This window comes from Centroberyx affinis, unplaced genomic scaffold (assembly GCF_046629955.1).
Source record: "Centroberyx affinis isolate AG114_WGS23_722 - 3 ecotype Tasmania unplaced genomic scaffold, CSIRO-AGI_Caff_v1 ptg001312l_1, whole genome shotgun sequence".
Taxonomy (NCBI): domain Eukaryota; kingdom Metazoa; phylum Chordata; class Actinopteri; order Beryciformes; family Berycidae; genus Centroberyx; species Centroberyx affinis.
In genome coordinates, this window is record NW_027279817.1 from 89 (window position 1) to 19,074 (window position 18,986).

General features: G+C 43.8%; 1 protein-coding gene across 1 annotated transcript; it reads left to right on the forward strand.

The window, feature by feature from the left end:
* Positions 1 to 282: 282 nt before the first annotated feature.
* On the forward strand, positions 283 to 10,455 carry LOC139649280 (elongation factor-like GTPase 1; the record flags this gene model as incomplete). Its single annotated transcript, XM_071525632.1, has 2 exons — positions 283 to 467; positions 10,267 to 10,455. Coding segments are annotated over 2 exons (374 nt in total), but the record flags the coding sequence as incomplete, so codon positions are not given.
* Positions 10,456 to 18,986: the final 8,531 nt, after the last annotated feature.

Consider the following 18,986-nt stretch of genomic DNA (forward strand, 5'->3'; position numbering starts at 1 on the left):
TTAACCAAGGGTGGAAGTAACTAATTGTATTTACTCACATTGCTGTAATTGAGTAGCTTTTTTGTCTACTTTCAGTTCAGCAATTTTACTTTTATTTAAGTATGTGTTTTTTTATGTTTTGTACTTAGCTACATATTAAATCACATCCATTACAGTGTGCACATTTTGTGGCTACAACCCCTGTCTGTCTCCTTTTTTAGGCTGTGTGTACGGTATGTGTATTGTGTGTGTATGTGTGTGCGTGTGTGTGTGTGTTAACCCCGTCTCTCTCTTCTGTACCAGGCCGGGTGTACGGTGTTCTGGGGAAGCGAGAGGGGCGCGTCCTCCACGAGGAGATGAAGGAAGGGACGGACATGTTCATCATCAAGGCCGTTCTCCCCGTGGCCGAGAGCTTCGGATTCGCCGACGAGATCCGCAAGAGGACCAGCGGATTGGCCAGTCCGCAGCTGGTCTTCAGCCACTGGGAGGTGAGGATTTTGCATCATTATTATTCTTATTATTTTACCCCCACTATCCTGTCTGTTTTGCTAAACACAGTTGGATTTCATGTCCCTTCACATTCCCTGCTGTCCTTTTTCTTATACTGTTCATTTACAGCTTCACAATTTACATAAGCCATGTTCAGTTGGAAATAGTCTAGTTTTGCAAGCTTTGTTTCTTCATTTTGATTTTTAATTTGGTCTTAATTTCAACTCCAAGTAGCAATAACTGGAGGTCTTAAAAAGTCACCATTTCAATCCAATCAGTTCAATCCAATCATATTCATGTCAAGTGGGTTCTGCATCAGTATGTATTCACAATGCGCATACAGAAATCATATAACTAAAAGTGCAAATCCATGTACACTACCGTTCAAAAGTTTGGGGTCACCCAAACAATTTTGTGTTTTCCATGAAAAGTCACACTTATTCACCACCATACGTTGTGAAATGAATAGAAAATAGAGTCAAGACATTGACAAGGTTAGAAATAATGATTTGTATTTGAAATAAGATTTTTTTTACATCAAACTTTGCTTTCGTCAAAGAATCCTCCATTTGCAGCAATTACAGCATTGCAGACCTTTGGCATTCTAGCTGTTAATTTGTTGAGGTAATCTGGAGAAATTGCACCCCACGCTTCCAGAAGCAGCTCCCACAAGTTGGATTGGTTGGATGGGCACTTCTTGCGTACCATACGGTCAAGCTGCTCCCACAACAGCTCAATGGGGTTCAGATCTGGTGACTGCGCTGGCCACTCCGTTACCGATAGAATACCAGCTGCCTGCTTCTGCTCTAAATAGTTCTTGCACAATTTGGAGGTGTGTTTAGGGTCATTGTCCTGTTGTAGGATGAAATTGGCTCCAATCAAGCGCTGTCCACTGGGTATGGCATGGCGTTGCAAAATGGAGTGATAGCCTTCCTTATTCAGAATCCCTTTTACCCTGTACAAATCTCCCACCTTACCAGCACCAAAGCAACCCCAGACCATCACATTACCTCCACCATGCTTAACAGATGGCGTCAGGCATTCTTCCAGCATCTTTTCATTTGTTCTGCGTCTCACAAACGTTCTTCTTTGTGATCCAAACACCTCAAACTTGGATTCATCCGTCCACAACACTTTTTTCCAGTCTTCCTCTGTCCAATGTCTGTGTTCTTTTGCCCATCTTAATCTTTTTCTTTTATTGGCCAGTCTCAGATATGGCTTTTTCTTTGCCACTCTGCCCTGAAGCCCAGAATCCCGCAGCCGCCTCTTCACTGTAGATGTTGACACTGGTGTTTTGCGGGTACTATTTAATGAAGATGCCAGTTGGGGACCTGTGAGGCGTCTGTTTCTCAAACTAGAGACTCTAATGTACTTATCTTCTTGCTCAGTTGTGCAACGCGGCCTCCCACTTCTTTTTCTACTCTGGTTAGAGCCTGTTTGTGCTGTCTTCTGAAGGGAGTAGTACACACCGTTGTAGGAAATCTTCAATTTCTTAGCAATTTCTCGCATGGAATAGCCTTCATTTCTAAGAACAAGAATAGACTGTCGAGTTTCAGATGAAAGTTCTCTTTTTCTGGCCATTTTGAGCGTTTAATTGACCCCACAAATGTGATGCTCCAGAAACTCAATCTGCTCAAAGGAAGGTCAGTTTTGTAGCTTCTGTAACGAGCTAAACTGTTTTCAGATGTGTGAACATGATTGCACAAGGGTTTTCTAATCATCAATTAGCCTTCTGAGCCAATGAGCAAACACATTGTACCATTAGAACACTGGAGTGATAGTTGCTGGAAATGGGCCTCTATACACCTATGTAGATATTGCACCAAAAACCAGACATTTGCAGCTAGAATAGTCATTTACCACATTAGCAATGTATAGAGTGTATTTCTTTAAAGTTAAGACTAGTTTAAAGTTATCTTCATTGAAAAGTACAGTGCTTTTCCTTCAAAAATAAGGACATTTCAATGTGACCCCAAACTTTTGAACGGTAGTGTACATTTTTAATAGACTTGCTCTTGTCTTGCCTCCAAACCCTTATTATAAAAAGACAAAACTTGGCCCCTATTTTTATTCCTTGCACTTATTATTATTCTGCCACTTGTTTTGTTGGTAATACATGAACATTCCTGGTGAAGCAGGAATTTTCTTAACTTCTTATGCTTATGCTCCTTGTACTTTAGCATGTTGAAATGTTATTAACAATAATAATACACCAAACGTCCTACTCACCCAATAAATTAAAACAACAAACACAAATTGTAAATTGTTGGCTGTACATGAGTTTTAACTTATTCTGCTGCTGTACATACTCAAAGTCGCTCTAAATACGAACGTCTGCTAAATGCCTAAAACTTAATAATAATAAATGCCCAATTCCCCCACGGGGATGATTAAAGTTTCATCTAAAATCCTAGAAATGTAAAAAGGGAAAGAAGCCCAGAGGGAATGAAAGCGAGGAAGGCCCATAGATTTTTTCAGCCCTAGACAACGATCATGTCTTCTTGATAGCGATGCAAAAGTTTGTTGATCTGTACTGGGCCCAGAATAGGTTTTGGAAACCCAACTGGCATACTGGTCCTGCAGAAAGCTGGTCTCAGGTCAGCCCTTAAGTCGTTTACGCCCACAAATCAAGATTCAAGCTCACGTATAAAGAGGAGGTGGGTGGTGGGATTCACTTCGCTGCTCTTATTGACTGTAGTTGAACTAGCTTTCACCTCCTAACCCTTCCCCCCAGACCTTGTTAAAACACACAGAAACACACACACACACACACACACACACACACACAGATACACGCGCGCACAAGTTACGCCTGCATTCCTGATTCGTGACCTTACTAGCCTGCTCTCTATCGCTGCCTTTTTAACACCTGTGTAGACATCACACGCATGTGCATACACACAGACACACGCGCATCTCCAGAGCCAGAGCGTCGACTGGGCTTGTTATGTGCGGCCGTGGGTCAATGAGGCCGTCTGGTTAATGAGATGCTTTCCTCAGGGGAGTTGGGATCAAAGCTGAGATAGACGCCACATGTGCTTCAGAGCGTTATACCTGCCGCTTGGCTGGCTCCAGCCCCAACATACACACGCTCGCCTCAACGGCTCCTGGGCCATATGGACGGGGTCGGCTGGGGTAACGGGTCAAGCTGTCTGTAACGAGGGAGAGGCCATTCTGTGCTGTCGTACAGTACGTTTTCAAAGCAGATCATTTATCATCTCATTATCGTTTGAATATAATTTATGTTAACTGTTGCTGGTTGAATTTTGAAAGTTGGCCGCTTTGAGATGCTGCCGGGGTGAGAGAACATTAGCATCTACACTACTGTCACACTGACTGCCAGACATTTTTCATTTGTCATCCCGAGTATTGTATGTCATACTCGGGGTGGGAAACCCTAACCCAAAAGACAGGGAAAGTACACATAAAAATGTATTGTTGGTATTGTCAAGAGATGAACAGTGAACAATCAAAGGCTACAACAACACAGGGATCATCTGTGACACTGATCTAATAACTTAAGCGAATGGTAGCAGGCAGCTACTTCATGTAGTTAATGTTATATTTTTCTCCAAACCAACTAGGTCAAATTATGTTAGTGTGTGGCTGACAGCAACTTCTTAACGCAACAGTTTTAAGAAGCTAAAGTCACCTAGCATTAGCTAGCAGATACATTTAACATAAACAATTTCACTGTCAAAGAAGTGCCACTAAGGATATGAAGCATAAGGATACTATGTTGGTATATTACTATACTAAAGATAATGGTGACAATAAAAATTTGAACCGGTTGGTTTGGAGTTAAATATGAGTTAAACATATTAAGTAACCAGCAAAGACAGCTAACATTAGCTTATGCTAAGGATCAACATGGATGTTCCTTTAATCCAGCTGTTTTGGTTTGGACCTTCTCCAGCTATGCTCATCTCACGCAATTTTGGTGTATATTTTAATGTTTTTGTCCAAAGACCAGTTAAGTTTGCCTGCTTTGCTGTCCACCCCAAGTATGACACAAATCAAATGGCTGCTTTGTGAATAAAGTGAATTCCTTTATTAAAAACATCTCCAAATTTGCCCAGAGAAGGAACACTGCCATGGCTTCGTGGTACAGAGGTGCTCAGTGGAAGTTGGGGTGATCAAACCTGAGGAGCAAATTCAAGGCACTCCTCTCTAGGAAAACATTTTAAAAGCATTTATTTTAGTAGCTAATGCATAATTACAATTAATAGCGCCTGTGTTTGTGCCCTGAGGAAGGTTAGCATGTGCCGCAGGGTGTCGGTGCAACTTTTAATCTGTAATTCTATGCATTAGCCACGAAAATAAAGGCCTTTTAACTATTTTGTAAAAGAAGACTGCCTTGGATTTGTTTTTCTGAGACCATTTAACAGCATTTGTGGGGAAAAAATCCATCCACAGACAAGGAAACTGAGAAACTTGCAAACGCAATTGGCCAACTGAATATGTACACAGCTTGTGTGTGTGTTGATTGAAGTCCATGATTTTTTGTTTTGTTTGTGCCAATCGGTTTGGTTGTCCCTTTCCATTCTTCCTGCTGGTGTCTGCACACTGTCAGCATAGTTAAAGGTATCAGTGCTCATTTTCCTCCCTTCAGAAGAAGCCATTTATCCTCATACAGTATGAAAAACAACTTCCACAGAGCGAGATAATCCATCACAGTAAATAGAAGCCTTCATTTGGTTTTGTCAAAGTTTCCCCCCTGTAGACTGCAGAGTGAAGACAAATATGTTTACAGAAGAAGTGACTTGAAATTGTCATAATGCAAACTGAATAATGAAACTGGAACAGTTGATGCTGCACAGCTAGCAAGGCAGCGTGGGACTGGACAGCATCTGCACTTGTCTGTGTGTTTGTTTCCATACAAACAAGCAGAACAATTCAAAGTGGGACCTCTTTCTGTTTTGGTTTTGGTCAGTCCTGCACATTTTGTGGGAAATCATACCCAGGGACAAATAGAATAAACACATAGAATTAACCAATTTACACCGTGATGGTCTCACTTTTCTACAGCCACGACACTATGCTGTCAAAATTAATTTGAGAATGATATATTGAGGTAAATGTTCTACAAGTAGGGGCTTTTAAAACATCAAAAAACTGCTAATTAAAAAAAGCTATTCACATGCGCCATGCATTGCAAAATGATTGGGGAATTTGAACTAGACGCAGACAGTAGGAAATGTGCTATAGCTGCAAAAGACACCAGTATTCTCCTTTCAACAGGACACTTTAGCACTCTGCAGTTGTGGAATCCTTTCAATGCAGCCTTTGTATCTCCGAGAAAGAGAGACCTTGTTTGAACCCTCCAACTGAGGACACGGAATATTTAAAACCTCGCTATCTTCTTCTCCTCTCCCCGCTCGTCTCTTGACCCCTCTTACCTCGCGCTCGGTCTGACTGGATATGCTGACAGACTCCCTCATTCAGTGTTCAGAGGGGTGTCCCGATTAGGTCGGCCCGGCTTAATCAGTTTTTAGGATGACCCGTAGTTACCTCCTGTCTGGCTGGGAGACTCTGAGAATAGATTTATGTGAGTTTTGTGTTTTTATGTGAGATTTTGTGTGTGTGTGTGTGGGTGTGTGTGTTTACATGCATGCAAGTATCTTGTCTGTGTGTTCGTACTGCCAAAGATCAAGTGGTGCCTGGTCCAGGTTGCTTGATCTAATTGGCTGAATGGCTAAATTCCCTGGTGCTCGCTAATAAGTGCGTATGACACACACACACACACACACACATACACATGAACAGATACACACACACCATGGTTTACTTATAATTCTGTACAATGTACTTAATTTAGGATCAAAATAGTCACAGCTGAATCCTCATATCAACAATCTGGTGATGTTTATAGATTGGAGACAAAGAGAAAAAGAAAGAAAGAAAGAAAGAAATGCCTTGTTATAATAATAATAAGAATACAATATAATAATAATAATGATAATAATTCTTATTATTATTATATTGTATTTATGCAGCACAAGTGCTTTACAGGATAACTAAGAATGTATGCGATAAGAAAAATGAATGAAACATTAAAAACCAAAATACAAACCATTGTTCAAATAAAAGCATGGCTGTTTTAAAGGACACTGAGATACCAGAGCCTAGGGGCCCCGGCGACTACATCATTTAATATAATATAATCTCACAAATACCGTCCACATACCTTCAGCGCCATGAACCTGGAGGACATTGTACAAACCATTCCTCCAACTTTATATTGCTCTTTATCTGGTATGAAAACACCCTCAAACTGAAGCTGAAGGTCTGCACTTTGACCTCCTGTTCAGTGTGCCACTCACACCCAGAGAAGTGAAGAGAAGCAGTAGAATTTCTCCATACTGTTAAACTGTGGGTTTTGAAGGCCAGTACCAATACCAATATTTTTGAATTGAAGCTGCCAATAGTGGATATTTTGTGCCAGTATTCAATATCTTTAATTTGGCCAAAAAATTCCCCAAAAATACACGTATTATTTTCATGGTGGAAAAGCCTCTGAATCAGCATTTAGACCATGGGACATTTCATGCATACTTGTATAGAAACCAATGAAAATCTCTCATTAGAATCAGTTCAGATTAAGGTCTTCCCATAGACAACCAGTGGAGTATTGATCAATTCTACAATAAATATGTAATCAATCAAACTGCATCATATCCATCATGTTGGAGATACCAACTGGCTGTTGTCCAGTTTTTAATAAAAGGACAATACACTGTAGTTCCCATATATCAGTCTAACCCTATATAACTATATAAAGTATAAAATGCCTCATATATATTATAGCTGCAATAGAGCCAGTGTAGGACTTAGGCCCTTTGCGTGTGTACCATGACCTTCCTGTCATCATTTTAACCCTGGCCATCTCCCCACACCTCAAAACACACACAAACACGCACACACACACACACACACACATGCACGGACACAAACATACCCCCCACCCAGCACATTTTCTTGCAGCCATTGTGCCTGTGCCTCGTTAAAAGTTTTCTGTCCGATTTCATTTATCTGCAGACGCTTACTCACCAGACACTGACAATGAGTTTCTAGTGAAGCCCACCCCCCGCCCCAGCCTCCCTGCTTCAGGACCCACTCTGTGCTGATGTCAGCATTTCTCCTGACAGCGATTTGATATGGCCGGGATATTCGATTAGCATATGAATGAGCGCAGAAACAGAGGGGGAAGATTTTGAGCGTGGTATTGTTGTGTAACTGGAGGGTTAGCGGCTCCTGTGGGGACGTTTACATTAGATTTCCATCAGAATGGAGCCTTTGTTCGGCCAAGCACCGGAGAACTGTGTGAATAAGTCTTGCATTGATCAGGGACAAGCATCTGTCGGACAGAATAAGTAGTTTGTGTGTGTGTGTATGTTTGTGTGTGTGTTTGTGCGTGTGTGTAAAAATGCATGTGCAAGTATTCTTGGACTTCTGTAGACCTGCTAATATCATACGACACACATTTTGCAAATCACGGATATATGCTGTAAGATTTATTTTTCTTCACAGTCTCATGTTCTGTTATTGTGTTATTCTGTTTTATAGTTCATATAGCTGATATTTTTAGGATGTTTCACTATCTCATACCGTAGATATTTCATATTTTCTGGTATATTTTCATATTGTACAATTTTTTTTAATTTTTTTTTTTGGTCTCGGTATGTGCCACATTCCGGTCTTAACATGTTCTTAACATGTACTAGTGTTGAAACCTAAGGTCTTTTGATAGGGTCAAAACATTGCATTATATATAGTATTAAGAAAGCTGCTGTAATCCAGTGTGCAGATTATCCTTTTTTGAACCACTTTTCATGGCTGTTTTATCCAGCACCTGGCCTAAATATATGTTGGATGTGCACACCTCTAATACCCTTTTTGAAATCGTCAGTTGCATTGTATTTGCCTGAACTTGTAGTTGCCTGAATTTGCTCTATTGTTATTTATACCTCCAATGCCATATTATTATTACAATAGTGAATTTCTGTGCTGTTTTTAAGCAGCAACTGATCATTTTACCACTGATACATTTGATGTATTTTGTGTTTACATAATGCCATTTTGTTAACTAGCTAACCATGGTGTCTGGTCAGCTAACTATCACTTGTCTTGTTGACTCTGCTGACTCAAGCTACAACTCACAGTGTTTTGGAGTTGTTATATATTTAGACATTATTTGGAGATTTGTAATGCGACTGCAAAGCCTCTATATAAAAACACCAAGAATCTTATGGATTTCCACTTTAACTTGGTCATGGATTGAATGCAAGTCACTGTGGTATCCTCAGTTTAGTATAGTGCAGTGTACTCTATCAGAAGAGAGCATCGCCACAAGGCTTTTGAAAAGAAATGTAACCCGAGCCAAGCTCACAGCAAGACTGAGCTCAGGGAACAGATTCTCTGACATTCAAAGGCAGCGTGGTCGCCTGCACACACACACACACACACTTGTGTCTGTGTGTGTGTCTGTGTGTGTCTGTAGGTGTCTGTGGCCGTGCGTGCTGGCCGGTCTGTCTGTGTGCACTCGTGCGTACGCAGGTCCCGAAGTGAGCGGTGGGCCTCCTGTTGAACGCGTGGACACTCGTTCATTCATTCATTCATTCATTCTTTTAGACAGTCAGTCAGTCAAGCAGTTTACTGTTGTAGCCTATCCACCCCCCACCCCCCCCCCCACTGGACCCCATTGTGCTCAGGCATATGCTGGTCACGTGGAGTGAGTGTGTGTGTGTGTGTGTGTGTGTGTGTGTGTATGTCTCCTGTAATCCGCCCGTTGTTGTAGCTCCCTCTCTGCCATCTGTCCCACTGCAACCAGAGCCAGGTGCAGGACCCCACTGCTAGTGCTGGTACAGTAATTGTACTCTGTGCGTATATGTGTGTCATGCGTCAGTTTGTGGCATTGAGACTGTGTGTGTGTGTGTGTGTGTGTGTGTGTGTGTGTGTGTGTGTGTGTGTATAAATGCAGCAGCAGGCATTGCGTCACCCTCCGCCTCCCCTAGAAAGCTGCTGGGAATACAGGACTTGAACGTATACTCAAACACAGACACACCAACGCCCCGCTCATCTCCCTCGGGACCAAGTGGCACAGCTGTAGACAGAATGAGGTGTGTGTGTGTGTGTGTGTGTGTGTGTGTGTGCGTGCGTGCGTGTACATTCATTGCCGTAAGGGCTGGCTGTCCTATCCAGTCTTTGCTTTTTGATCCCTATAGCGGTTTCTCCAGTTGATTCAGTTTGACAGAAGAAGTCATGGTCTTAAATGTTGACATCAGGGGTCTTCAAAATTTTTCAAACAGATTTTAGTTGTTGATTTAATCTTGTTTTGTATAACTGTCTACAGCGTACATGGAGAGATAATAGTGGGGATCATTACAATAGTCATTCTTATGCCTTCTGTAACTGGGATCATTTCTGGTGAACTAAATTTTGTGCGTGATTTATAGAAAATGAAATGAAACTATTTCACATTTTCCTGGGGTGAAACTCTTGGAAACCTCTCTGAAGGACCCTTGGGTGGTTCCCAAACCTCATTTTGAGAAACTCTTAACTACATCCGTCTTATCAGTCTAAATGAAAGTAAAGTGGGACTGCAAGAGAGAAGAGCGTCCCATCCCCACGAATTGATTGATTGAAGGATAAACTTTATTGATCCCCATGGGAGAAAATGCAGATTTACTCGTTTGCCCAAATTATATTCAGGTCACTGGCGGGACAATTTCTCTCATACCGTGACTTACATCATTTCCATCCCCCCCCCCCCCCCCCCCCCCCCTCCCTCTGTCCCAGGTGATCAGCAGCGATCCCTACTGGGTCCCCACCACCGAGGAGGAGTACCTGCACTTCGGGGAGAAGGCCGACTCCGCCAACCAGGCCCTCAAGTACATGAACGCCGTCCGCCGCCGCAAGGGCCTGTACGTGGAGGAGAAGATCGTGGAGCACGCCGAGAAGCAGCGGACCCTCAGCAAGAACAAATAAGAGACCGAACAAACGGCACAAACTATCAACTCTTCCCTGACAGTGTTTGGGCCCCCCCCCCCCCCCCCCCCCCCCGCAAGACTTTTTCGGGGGCGACGTCCATCCATCTGCTCCCGGGGCACGCCGCACACGATGGATTGTGTTCTTCCGCGGCGTAATGACATGAACTTCTTGCTTTCCCCCCAGCAGATCGTTTGCGGAGTGATAGATATGTCTCGTCCAAGTGCAAAGGGGGGCTGATCCGTTCTGCAAGATTTATCGATCATGGACGCACTGTAATTGCAATTCCACACACAGTTGTAGCAAATTGCACTCAAAATCTTGTGCTGTTCATTCAATATACAGGGTCTTCTTGACTTCTTGTACGTTTTCTTGTGCTACAAAAGTACTTTGTAGCACGTGGATTTGGGATTTTGGGTCAAGAATGTATGCAAAGTACTCAGAGTTGAGTGACACTTTAAGAAATTCATGTCAAACAACAGAAAAATCTAGTTTGTAAAGGTATTTAGTCACACTCCCCAAACATTTTCTCCTTCTTTAGGAAATCGTGAATATATTTTCTTTTCAAAATTGTTCTAGTTAAACCTTAAAGTCTTATACCAGGAATACATGTCATCCTTCCATCACTTTATACAAAAGTACAAGAGTACAGTAGGATTTTCTTGTCCTATTTCTTCATTGACTTCCACAGTAAAATTACCGAGGAGAATATGCATAGATAGCAATAGAGGAGAGTGCTTTGCATAGATTTGAGAGCAGATAAATCCTGAATAAATCTACTTTGAGCTAATTTTGCAGCGCAAGAAGAATGTACAGGAAAGTCAGGGGGTGGGTGAATCCTTTTCGTAGCCACTGTGCGCTTCTTCAACGCTCCATTTCTGTCCTAACGCAATCAGAACATCACATCAGTGTCCCCGACTGTTCCGTGTCACGCTCTCCAAAAGAAAAAAAAAAAAAAGCGCCCTCAAATAGCCTTATCCTTTGTCACGCCCATGCTGGTGTGCAGCCAGTTGATAGCCCCGGCCCTGTGTGTCCACTGACTGCTAATGGCTGCCATGCTCGTCCTCTGAGACCGCCGCTAATGCCACGGATCGGATGGGCTCGTCTCGCATCACAGAGTCGGTTACAGTCATGCATAATTGAAGAGCCCCCTCTTTTTTTTTTTTTTTTTTTTTTCTCCCGGAGAAATCCTGCAGTTTTGCTTTAGTCAAGTGGCTCGAATTAATTCCACAGCCGCCACCCCTCACCTCCCCGTTTTTTTTTAATTCTTTTTTTATTTCATTAAACAGACCCTGAAGACGGCATTTTAATTTGGAAAACACAAATATGATGGAAATTGGGAAATGAGAAGCGTTTTAATTATGAGGGAGGGCGGGTCACACTGGTGAGCTCTCGCCCGGCAGCCTGGGCTGCTGCAGATTAGACAAATCTTCTCATTTTACACTGTTTCATATGGAGCAATAAACGAAGCCAAATGGACTTATGTATGTTTGTGCATTTGTAAGATCTTATGTTTCCTCGCGTCTGTTTTCTAATAGATCTCAATGGTATCGCTGGCTAATGATTCTCAGAGCTGCACTGACCTCAGTAGACCCGCGGCTGCTGGAGAGAATAATAAGAGATCAGTTATTTTCCAGCAGCCCTCCCCTCTCTCCATCCAGCTCTGTCCCCACACCTCTGTCTCTCCACCAATCTATTTTTTATTTGTTACCTCACTTTTATCCACCCACTCCCTCTCTCTCTCTCTCTTTTACTGTCTCTCCCTCCTCGTGTGTGTCTCTTGTTAGGGTTAGACCGATATATCGGTTTGCCAATATCGGCCTTTTAGATATTAAATATCAGATATAAGCCAGTCAGTGTCATCTACCAGGAGGTGAGGATATGATTTTACTCCGCAGCTTCAGTGGTGTCTGAATTCACCTGACCATTTCTCTTAGCTCGTCACGATGAAAAAGGATGTGATGTCATTCTTGGGCATTTCAAACATGTAGCAGAGGAAATCGCTAGAAGATAGCTACCATGGTTTCGACAATAAATTCATCGTTGTAAACAACCTGCATCAATCTGTAGGCTATTCATTGTTTAGTAGCTGGTTAAGCAGCTAAAACAGGAAAACCATGAATGTACTATCTATATTATATAATAAAGTTCACCAAATTTTAACTCTGTGTGCGAAAGCGGTTCGAAATCAGAATTCATCCTTTGTGTAGTTTTCAATTAACTTCTTAATAAATTAAATTATTAGTAAATGAAATAATGGTGAAGTTTAACAATTCATCAATTTGCTGGGGACCTCCTGGAACCCCCTCGAGGACCCCTGGTGGTCCCTGGACCCCACGTTGAGAACCACTGGTCTAAATGCTGTTTCAGAGGTTTTTCCACCCTGACAAGAGTACAATTCTGGGGGGAAAAACTGAATACTTGGATTCAATATGGACACTTGGTCAAATAAGATATTGAACATCAGAGAGAGGTACTGAACATGATCGCAAAATATCAGCTTATCATCAATCCAAAAATATCGGCCTTGAAAAGCCCATATCAGTGGAGTCCTCGCTTCACCCTCCTCATTGGCAGGCTGACTGGCTCGATGTCTTCACCGCGTAAATATGGCTTCTGAATCTCTCTCCTGCCGCTGTCCTTCCTGTATCGCTCTCTCTCTTTCTCCCTCCCTCTATCTCTCTCTCTCCTTTCTTTCTCTCTCTGTTCCCCCTCTCCTCTCTGTTAGACATTTCCCCAGGGGGAATCTGACTTCCCGAGGCACTAGACCGCTATTGATCTGTGTGAATGGACTCTCCTCTTCCCTTCCTTCCTTCCTTCCTTGCTTCCTTCCTCTCATTCCCCTCTTCCCTTCCTTACCCCCACCCCCCCCACCCCCCAACTCCAACTCTACAGACCTGAGGAAAGAAAGCAAAGGGGAGACGAGATCAGTATCTGAGACCAAGAAAACAAATAGGAGCAGTCAGATTTGAGGAGATTTAGAGGGTGTGAGTGTGTGTGTGAGTGTGTGTGTGTATGCACAGAGGTAACATGAGAGCACAAAAGAGGTCAAATGCACACACACACACACACACACACACACACACACACACATAAGGAAGCTGTTGCTGATTGATGAAGGCCTAATGGGCCTCTCCATAGTTTGGCCCAGGTGTCTGAGGGTGGGGCTTTTCCTAGGGGGGTTAATGGACCGGTGAAGGGGTCACACCGAACCAGTAATGAGAAGATGCCCCTGGGTGTGTGTGTGTGTGTGTGTGTGTGAGAGAGAGAGAGAGAGGGAGAGAGACACACACACACAGGAAGGGAGGCGGGTTGAGCTGTGACTGAGTGATCTGACTGAGTGGTTTCTAATGGGGCTAGGAGATCCTCTCCACACACACACACCACACACACACATCTGCTGGTGTTCCTTATCATGCCCGCCGAGGTGCGTGTCTGATAAAGACAATGACTGGGTTGTGTGTGTATCCCTCACACACACACACACACACACACACACACACACACACAGGAGCAGCAGACTGAACTTCCCCACTTGACAGTCTTTGTGTGTGATCTCAGACTGTTGGTGTTTTCCTTCCTGAGTGCCACATGGCTCATTTACAGGCTGTACAGCTGTTAAGTAGGGACCTGAGGAAAAGCAGCTACTGCAGCGGACAAAGTAGGACATACAGTACACACTCACACACACACACACACTCACACACACACACACACACAGTGAGAGAGAAGTGTTGCTCTTCTCCTTAAGTGGTCTTTTTCTCCTTAAGTGGGCCTTTCGGGTTTGTTAGTAATCTACCAAGTGAAGCGCGGCACATTCTTTGCACCAAACGTGTATTCTGTCTCTTTCCTTAGCCTCTTATTCTATTTCATTTCTTACACGGTTGCTCTTTGGTTACAGGAATATTAGGTGCTCATCAAATCTTAAGAATGTCAATACTTTGTGGAGAACGATCCTCCCAAGTCGTCTTGGAGGGAATGAACGTCTCAAGAAAGCAAGAACAGAGATGCTTCCTTTCAGTTTGAGATGAGATTTGTGCTTGACATGATCAGATGTACAGGTGTTAATTTTTCCTGCTATAGCCTCTGTACCCATAGACTTTAGTGCATATGCTTGCATGTAACCCTAATATTAATAATGACCTGAGACTGGAGGAACGCACACAGGCTCCATGAGACACAGAGACTCAGGGAAGAGTATCCAACTGGCCTTGTTAGGGAGGGAGAATGACTCCCACACATTACAGCTGTCTTCTTCTCTTTTTTTTTTTTAGAAGGATGAAGCCAAGCCTTTCGGTGTGTGCCTTAATATTGTTTTTGTTTTTTTTGTTGTTTTCAAGCACACATTTTTTATTAAAGCTTAGATCTGGGCCAGTCAGTGTCGTCCACCTCTGATATGATGGATATGAAGCAGTTTGATTGATTACATGTTGAATTGATCAATACTATTCTGGCTGTCTATGGGAAGTCCTTTTCCTGAGTCATTTTTATTGGATTCCGCACAAGAATGCATGAATATGTATTATTATGCATTTCAGTAGAGAGTTTTAGTGTCCCATGATCGTCTAAATACTAAAAACATGAATTATGTGGGATTTGTTTTGGCATGAAAATGGTCAAATTTAAACAATATGGGTGCCGAATATCACCTAGTTCAATTCAAAAACCCTGTTATTGGCCTTAAAAAAAGACATATCAGTCTAATATCTAGTGGAGATAGACAGGAAACATGGGGAAGAGAGAGAGAGAGAGAGAGAGAGAGAGAGAAGAATGAGGAAAAAAAAGAATCTTTCCAGGGATCCAACCAACTCTCCCTTTGTCCTGCCTGCTTCCCCGACCAACCACTGTTTACACAAACCAGGAAATAGAGTGTGGTTTGTTGGGCGGCTGGTTTACAAGGCCAGCGATCTGCATCCTGGTGTAACGCTGGTATCGCGCCATGAAGCCTTGACGACTTCATGTGGAAGTTTCCCTCTGGATTTGGCTCTGGCTCTGGCTCTGGATCTGGCTCTGGCTCTGGATCCGGTTCGGTCAGCGGCTTTGTGCAGAGAGACACATCATCTTCACTGTTTAGACTGAAATCCCGCGTTTTATGAACCTTAAAAGCGCTCTGTCGCTCTCTGCACCGTTTGGAAGTTCCTTTTGAAGAGGAAGACAGATGAAGAGGATGACAGATGAGGAGTTTTGTTCCAAAAAAAAAAAAAATCCCTCACAGTCCTCCTCCAGGTCCTCCCTCCTGCCTGCACCTCCGCTTCAGGACACTGTCATAAATCTGAATGTGCTCTTTATCGAAATACCTCCATAAACACAGATAAGGAATAAAAAAAAAAACAACCTCCTTTTTCCCATTCCCCCCTGTAGCGGCGCAGAGGCGACAGAAGTAGCTTTGGCGGGGGGGGCGGGAGAGGGGGGGGGGGGGGGGTTGTGTTTTTTGCCGAGTCAGCGGGGACAGTAAAAAATACCGCTTACTGCCTTCACCCCCCCCGGCAGGCTGCGAGGACGGAAGCGTATGGAAAACAATTAGCTTTTTTTTTTTTTTTTTTTCCTCCTTTTTATCAGAAGAACCGGAGCAGTTTGGTTATGTAGAGTGTAGGTAGCCGGGGCCTGCATGCCGTCTCTCTCTCTCTCTCTCTCTCTCTCTCTCTCTCTCTCTCTCTCTCTCTCTCTCTCTCTCGTCTTCAAAGAGGCGAGGTGAGGCCGGGCTGGAGGCTGGAGGCTGCCGCTCTCAAATTAATTGCCTTTGTTTCCTGCGAGCCGAGCCGGGCTACCTCTGCCATTACCTCATCCATCTCCCGCTCTGTGGCTGCAATCACGCTGCCTGTTATTGAGCTGGGGAGGCCAGGGGGTGGTGTAAGTGTGTGAGTGTGTGTGTGTGTGCGTGTGTGTGTGTGTGTGTGTGTGTGTTGGGCATTGACCGATATCCTTGAAAGCTGATACCGATATTTTTGGATCTAACTATTCAGTGTTTTTCGCCCAGAAATTTCTTCTTCTCCGGGTGGAAAAGCCTCTGAAACAGCATGTAGACCCATCATGGGACACTAAAACCCTCCACTGAAATTCTTTGAAGCGGGCTAGCAGGGTGAGGCCCGGTTTGAAATCCTTGAATCCTCTAGAAACCCCCATACTGGAAAGATTTCTCAGCTGTCTGATATAAAAAAAAAAATGATGATATTCATTCATTCATTTTCCATACCCACTTATTCCTTATTCCTATTCAGGGTCACGGAGGGGGTGTGCTGGAGCCTATCCCAGCATGCACTGGGCGGACAGCGGGGGGGGAACCACCCTGGGCAAGACGCCAGTCCATCACATAATTGGAATAAATTCACTAGCTGAGTCGAGTCGAGGTGGAGCATCCATCGTATCGGGGGGGCGGGGGGGGGCATACAAACTGGCTGATATCCCATATCTGACTTTTAATTAAAGGCCAATACTGGCAAACAGATCTACCGGTCGGCGGAGGAGCAGATGACTCTTCCCTCGTTCCCCTCTTCCAGCTCTCCACACGCTTTTTGTCTGTCGGTCTGCTGCCATGGGGGGGGATGACCTTTCTGTCTGTACACCTCTCCATCCAACATCCAACAGGCGGAGGTTTCTATCCCTCTACATCTCTCTCTCGCTCTCTCTCTCTCTCTCTCTGCCTGCATGCTGAGACAATAGCCCCCGCTAATGTGTTTTGCAGAGCTGCAGAGCCCCGGCTTCATTTTCTTTCCCAGAGAAATGCCCTAAAGGAGGTCGCTGGCACGTCCCTGTAGACACAACACACAAGATCCCTTACACTCTGCTGTCCATCTGCCAAGACAGCGCAGGACAGCGACACACACACACACACACACACACACACAGACACACACACGCTCATGCCAGGTTTTGGTTGAGCGAGCGCTTTGTCACGTTTGGCGCTGTAGTCCGCATTGTCTGCGAGGCAAATCTTCGACGGGCTTCGCCTTTTCATGTGCCAGCTGACTCTCCCCTCATTCATTCTCTCTCCATTTGTTCAGGCTGTAGAGGAGTGGAGTGTGTCGAGAGGCCAATTACCCGGCCGGCGTGCCAGCTTGTGCCAGGCCAATAGGCCGGTGTTAGAGTGTGTGTGTGTGTGTGTGTGTGTGTGTGTGTTCTCGTACTTCTATCCTTGTGAGGACATTTTTGCTGGTTCTCACTTTTACAAGGAGCTAGTTTAGAGTTACATGTGCTACTTGTAATCACCACTAGGGGACAGACGTGAGCGTTTTTTTCTGTATTTACGGTAAATCCAACATGATGTGAATGCAGCATAAAATTAGGTTTAGGTTAATGTTAAGAAGAGGGTTAAACCTGCAGTATGCGATATCAAACTTTATAACGAATCCTGAAACTACTGGGTGCTATGTTGAGATTTCATTGAGACAACGATATAAACCAACATCCACACAGCAGCAGCTGTGTTGCTGTTTTCTCCTCTTTTCTAAAGCTTGTTGTCAAACTCCGCTCCTGAACGAAGCTCCTCCCGCTCCATTCAGCAGCTTTTCATTTTTTAAAACTAGCTTGTCTCCTCCCTCGCTGTTTAAAAGCGGTGCTCTCCCCCTCCCATTCCTGAAATAAATTCTCGTAATAGCGGTATTGATGATGCAAGCGAATAAACTTGTTAAACTAGTAAACCTGTTAAACTAGTAAACTTGCTACCTGCCTCTTCACTTGTCATTGCGGGACATGTGACCTTCAGCAGGTGAAAGATCTGGCAAAGCGAGACTGGCAACCTGCAATATTTCTCAGCAGGTACGTTTAGCTTAGCTATTAGCATTCCATTTGTCCTTCGTAGGCCTCCGTAGTGCAGTGGCTTTGCTGTGTCTTATTTACAAATGTGTTGCATTTTCTGTCGCCCTCTAGTGGTCAGAAAATGTTGCTTATTGCAGCTTTAAGGCAAAGGTGAAGGGCAGGTTAGGGAATGAACGTAGTCAACAGAGGGTCTTCACAAGTATAGTAAAACAAATGTGTGTGTGTGTGTGTGTGTGTGTGTATGGGGATCACCTCAGGACTCTAACAGAGCCAGACAGAGCTTGATGATTATTTGGCTGCGCACTTCAACAAGCTTGCCCCGGGAGCCCATTAGATTACATTGCTGTATGATGTGGGAGAATGGGCACTCTTCCACTGGCTTCAGCCTCCAGGAGCTGAAACAGGAGACAAAGCAGACCGATCGAAACTGACATAAGGTATAAAAGTTGGCCTAATAGGCAGCGATGAGAAAACCAGAGAGCCATAGTGTGCGCTAGTTTTCTATACAGCGATGTTTTAATGGCTTTTGCTTTTTGGTTCTGCATCCATTAGAGACATGATTACGTTGTTGCACAGCCATGCGGTTAGTAAGGAAAAGTCCTTTCCTCGTTTATCCTCCTCCCTTTTTTCCTCTTTTTCCTCCCCTCTGGTCTTTTGTCTCCCTGCTCTCCTCATCACCTCCATATACACTCTATCAGTGGGTCCTTGAAAAGTCACCAACCAAGTAAATTATCTGAAGGCCTTAAAATTATTCAAATGTCTTGAAAACAGTTATC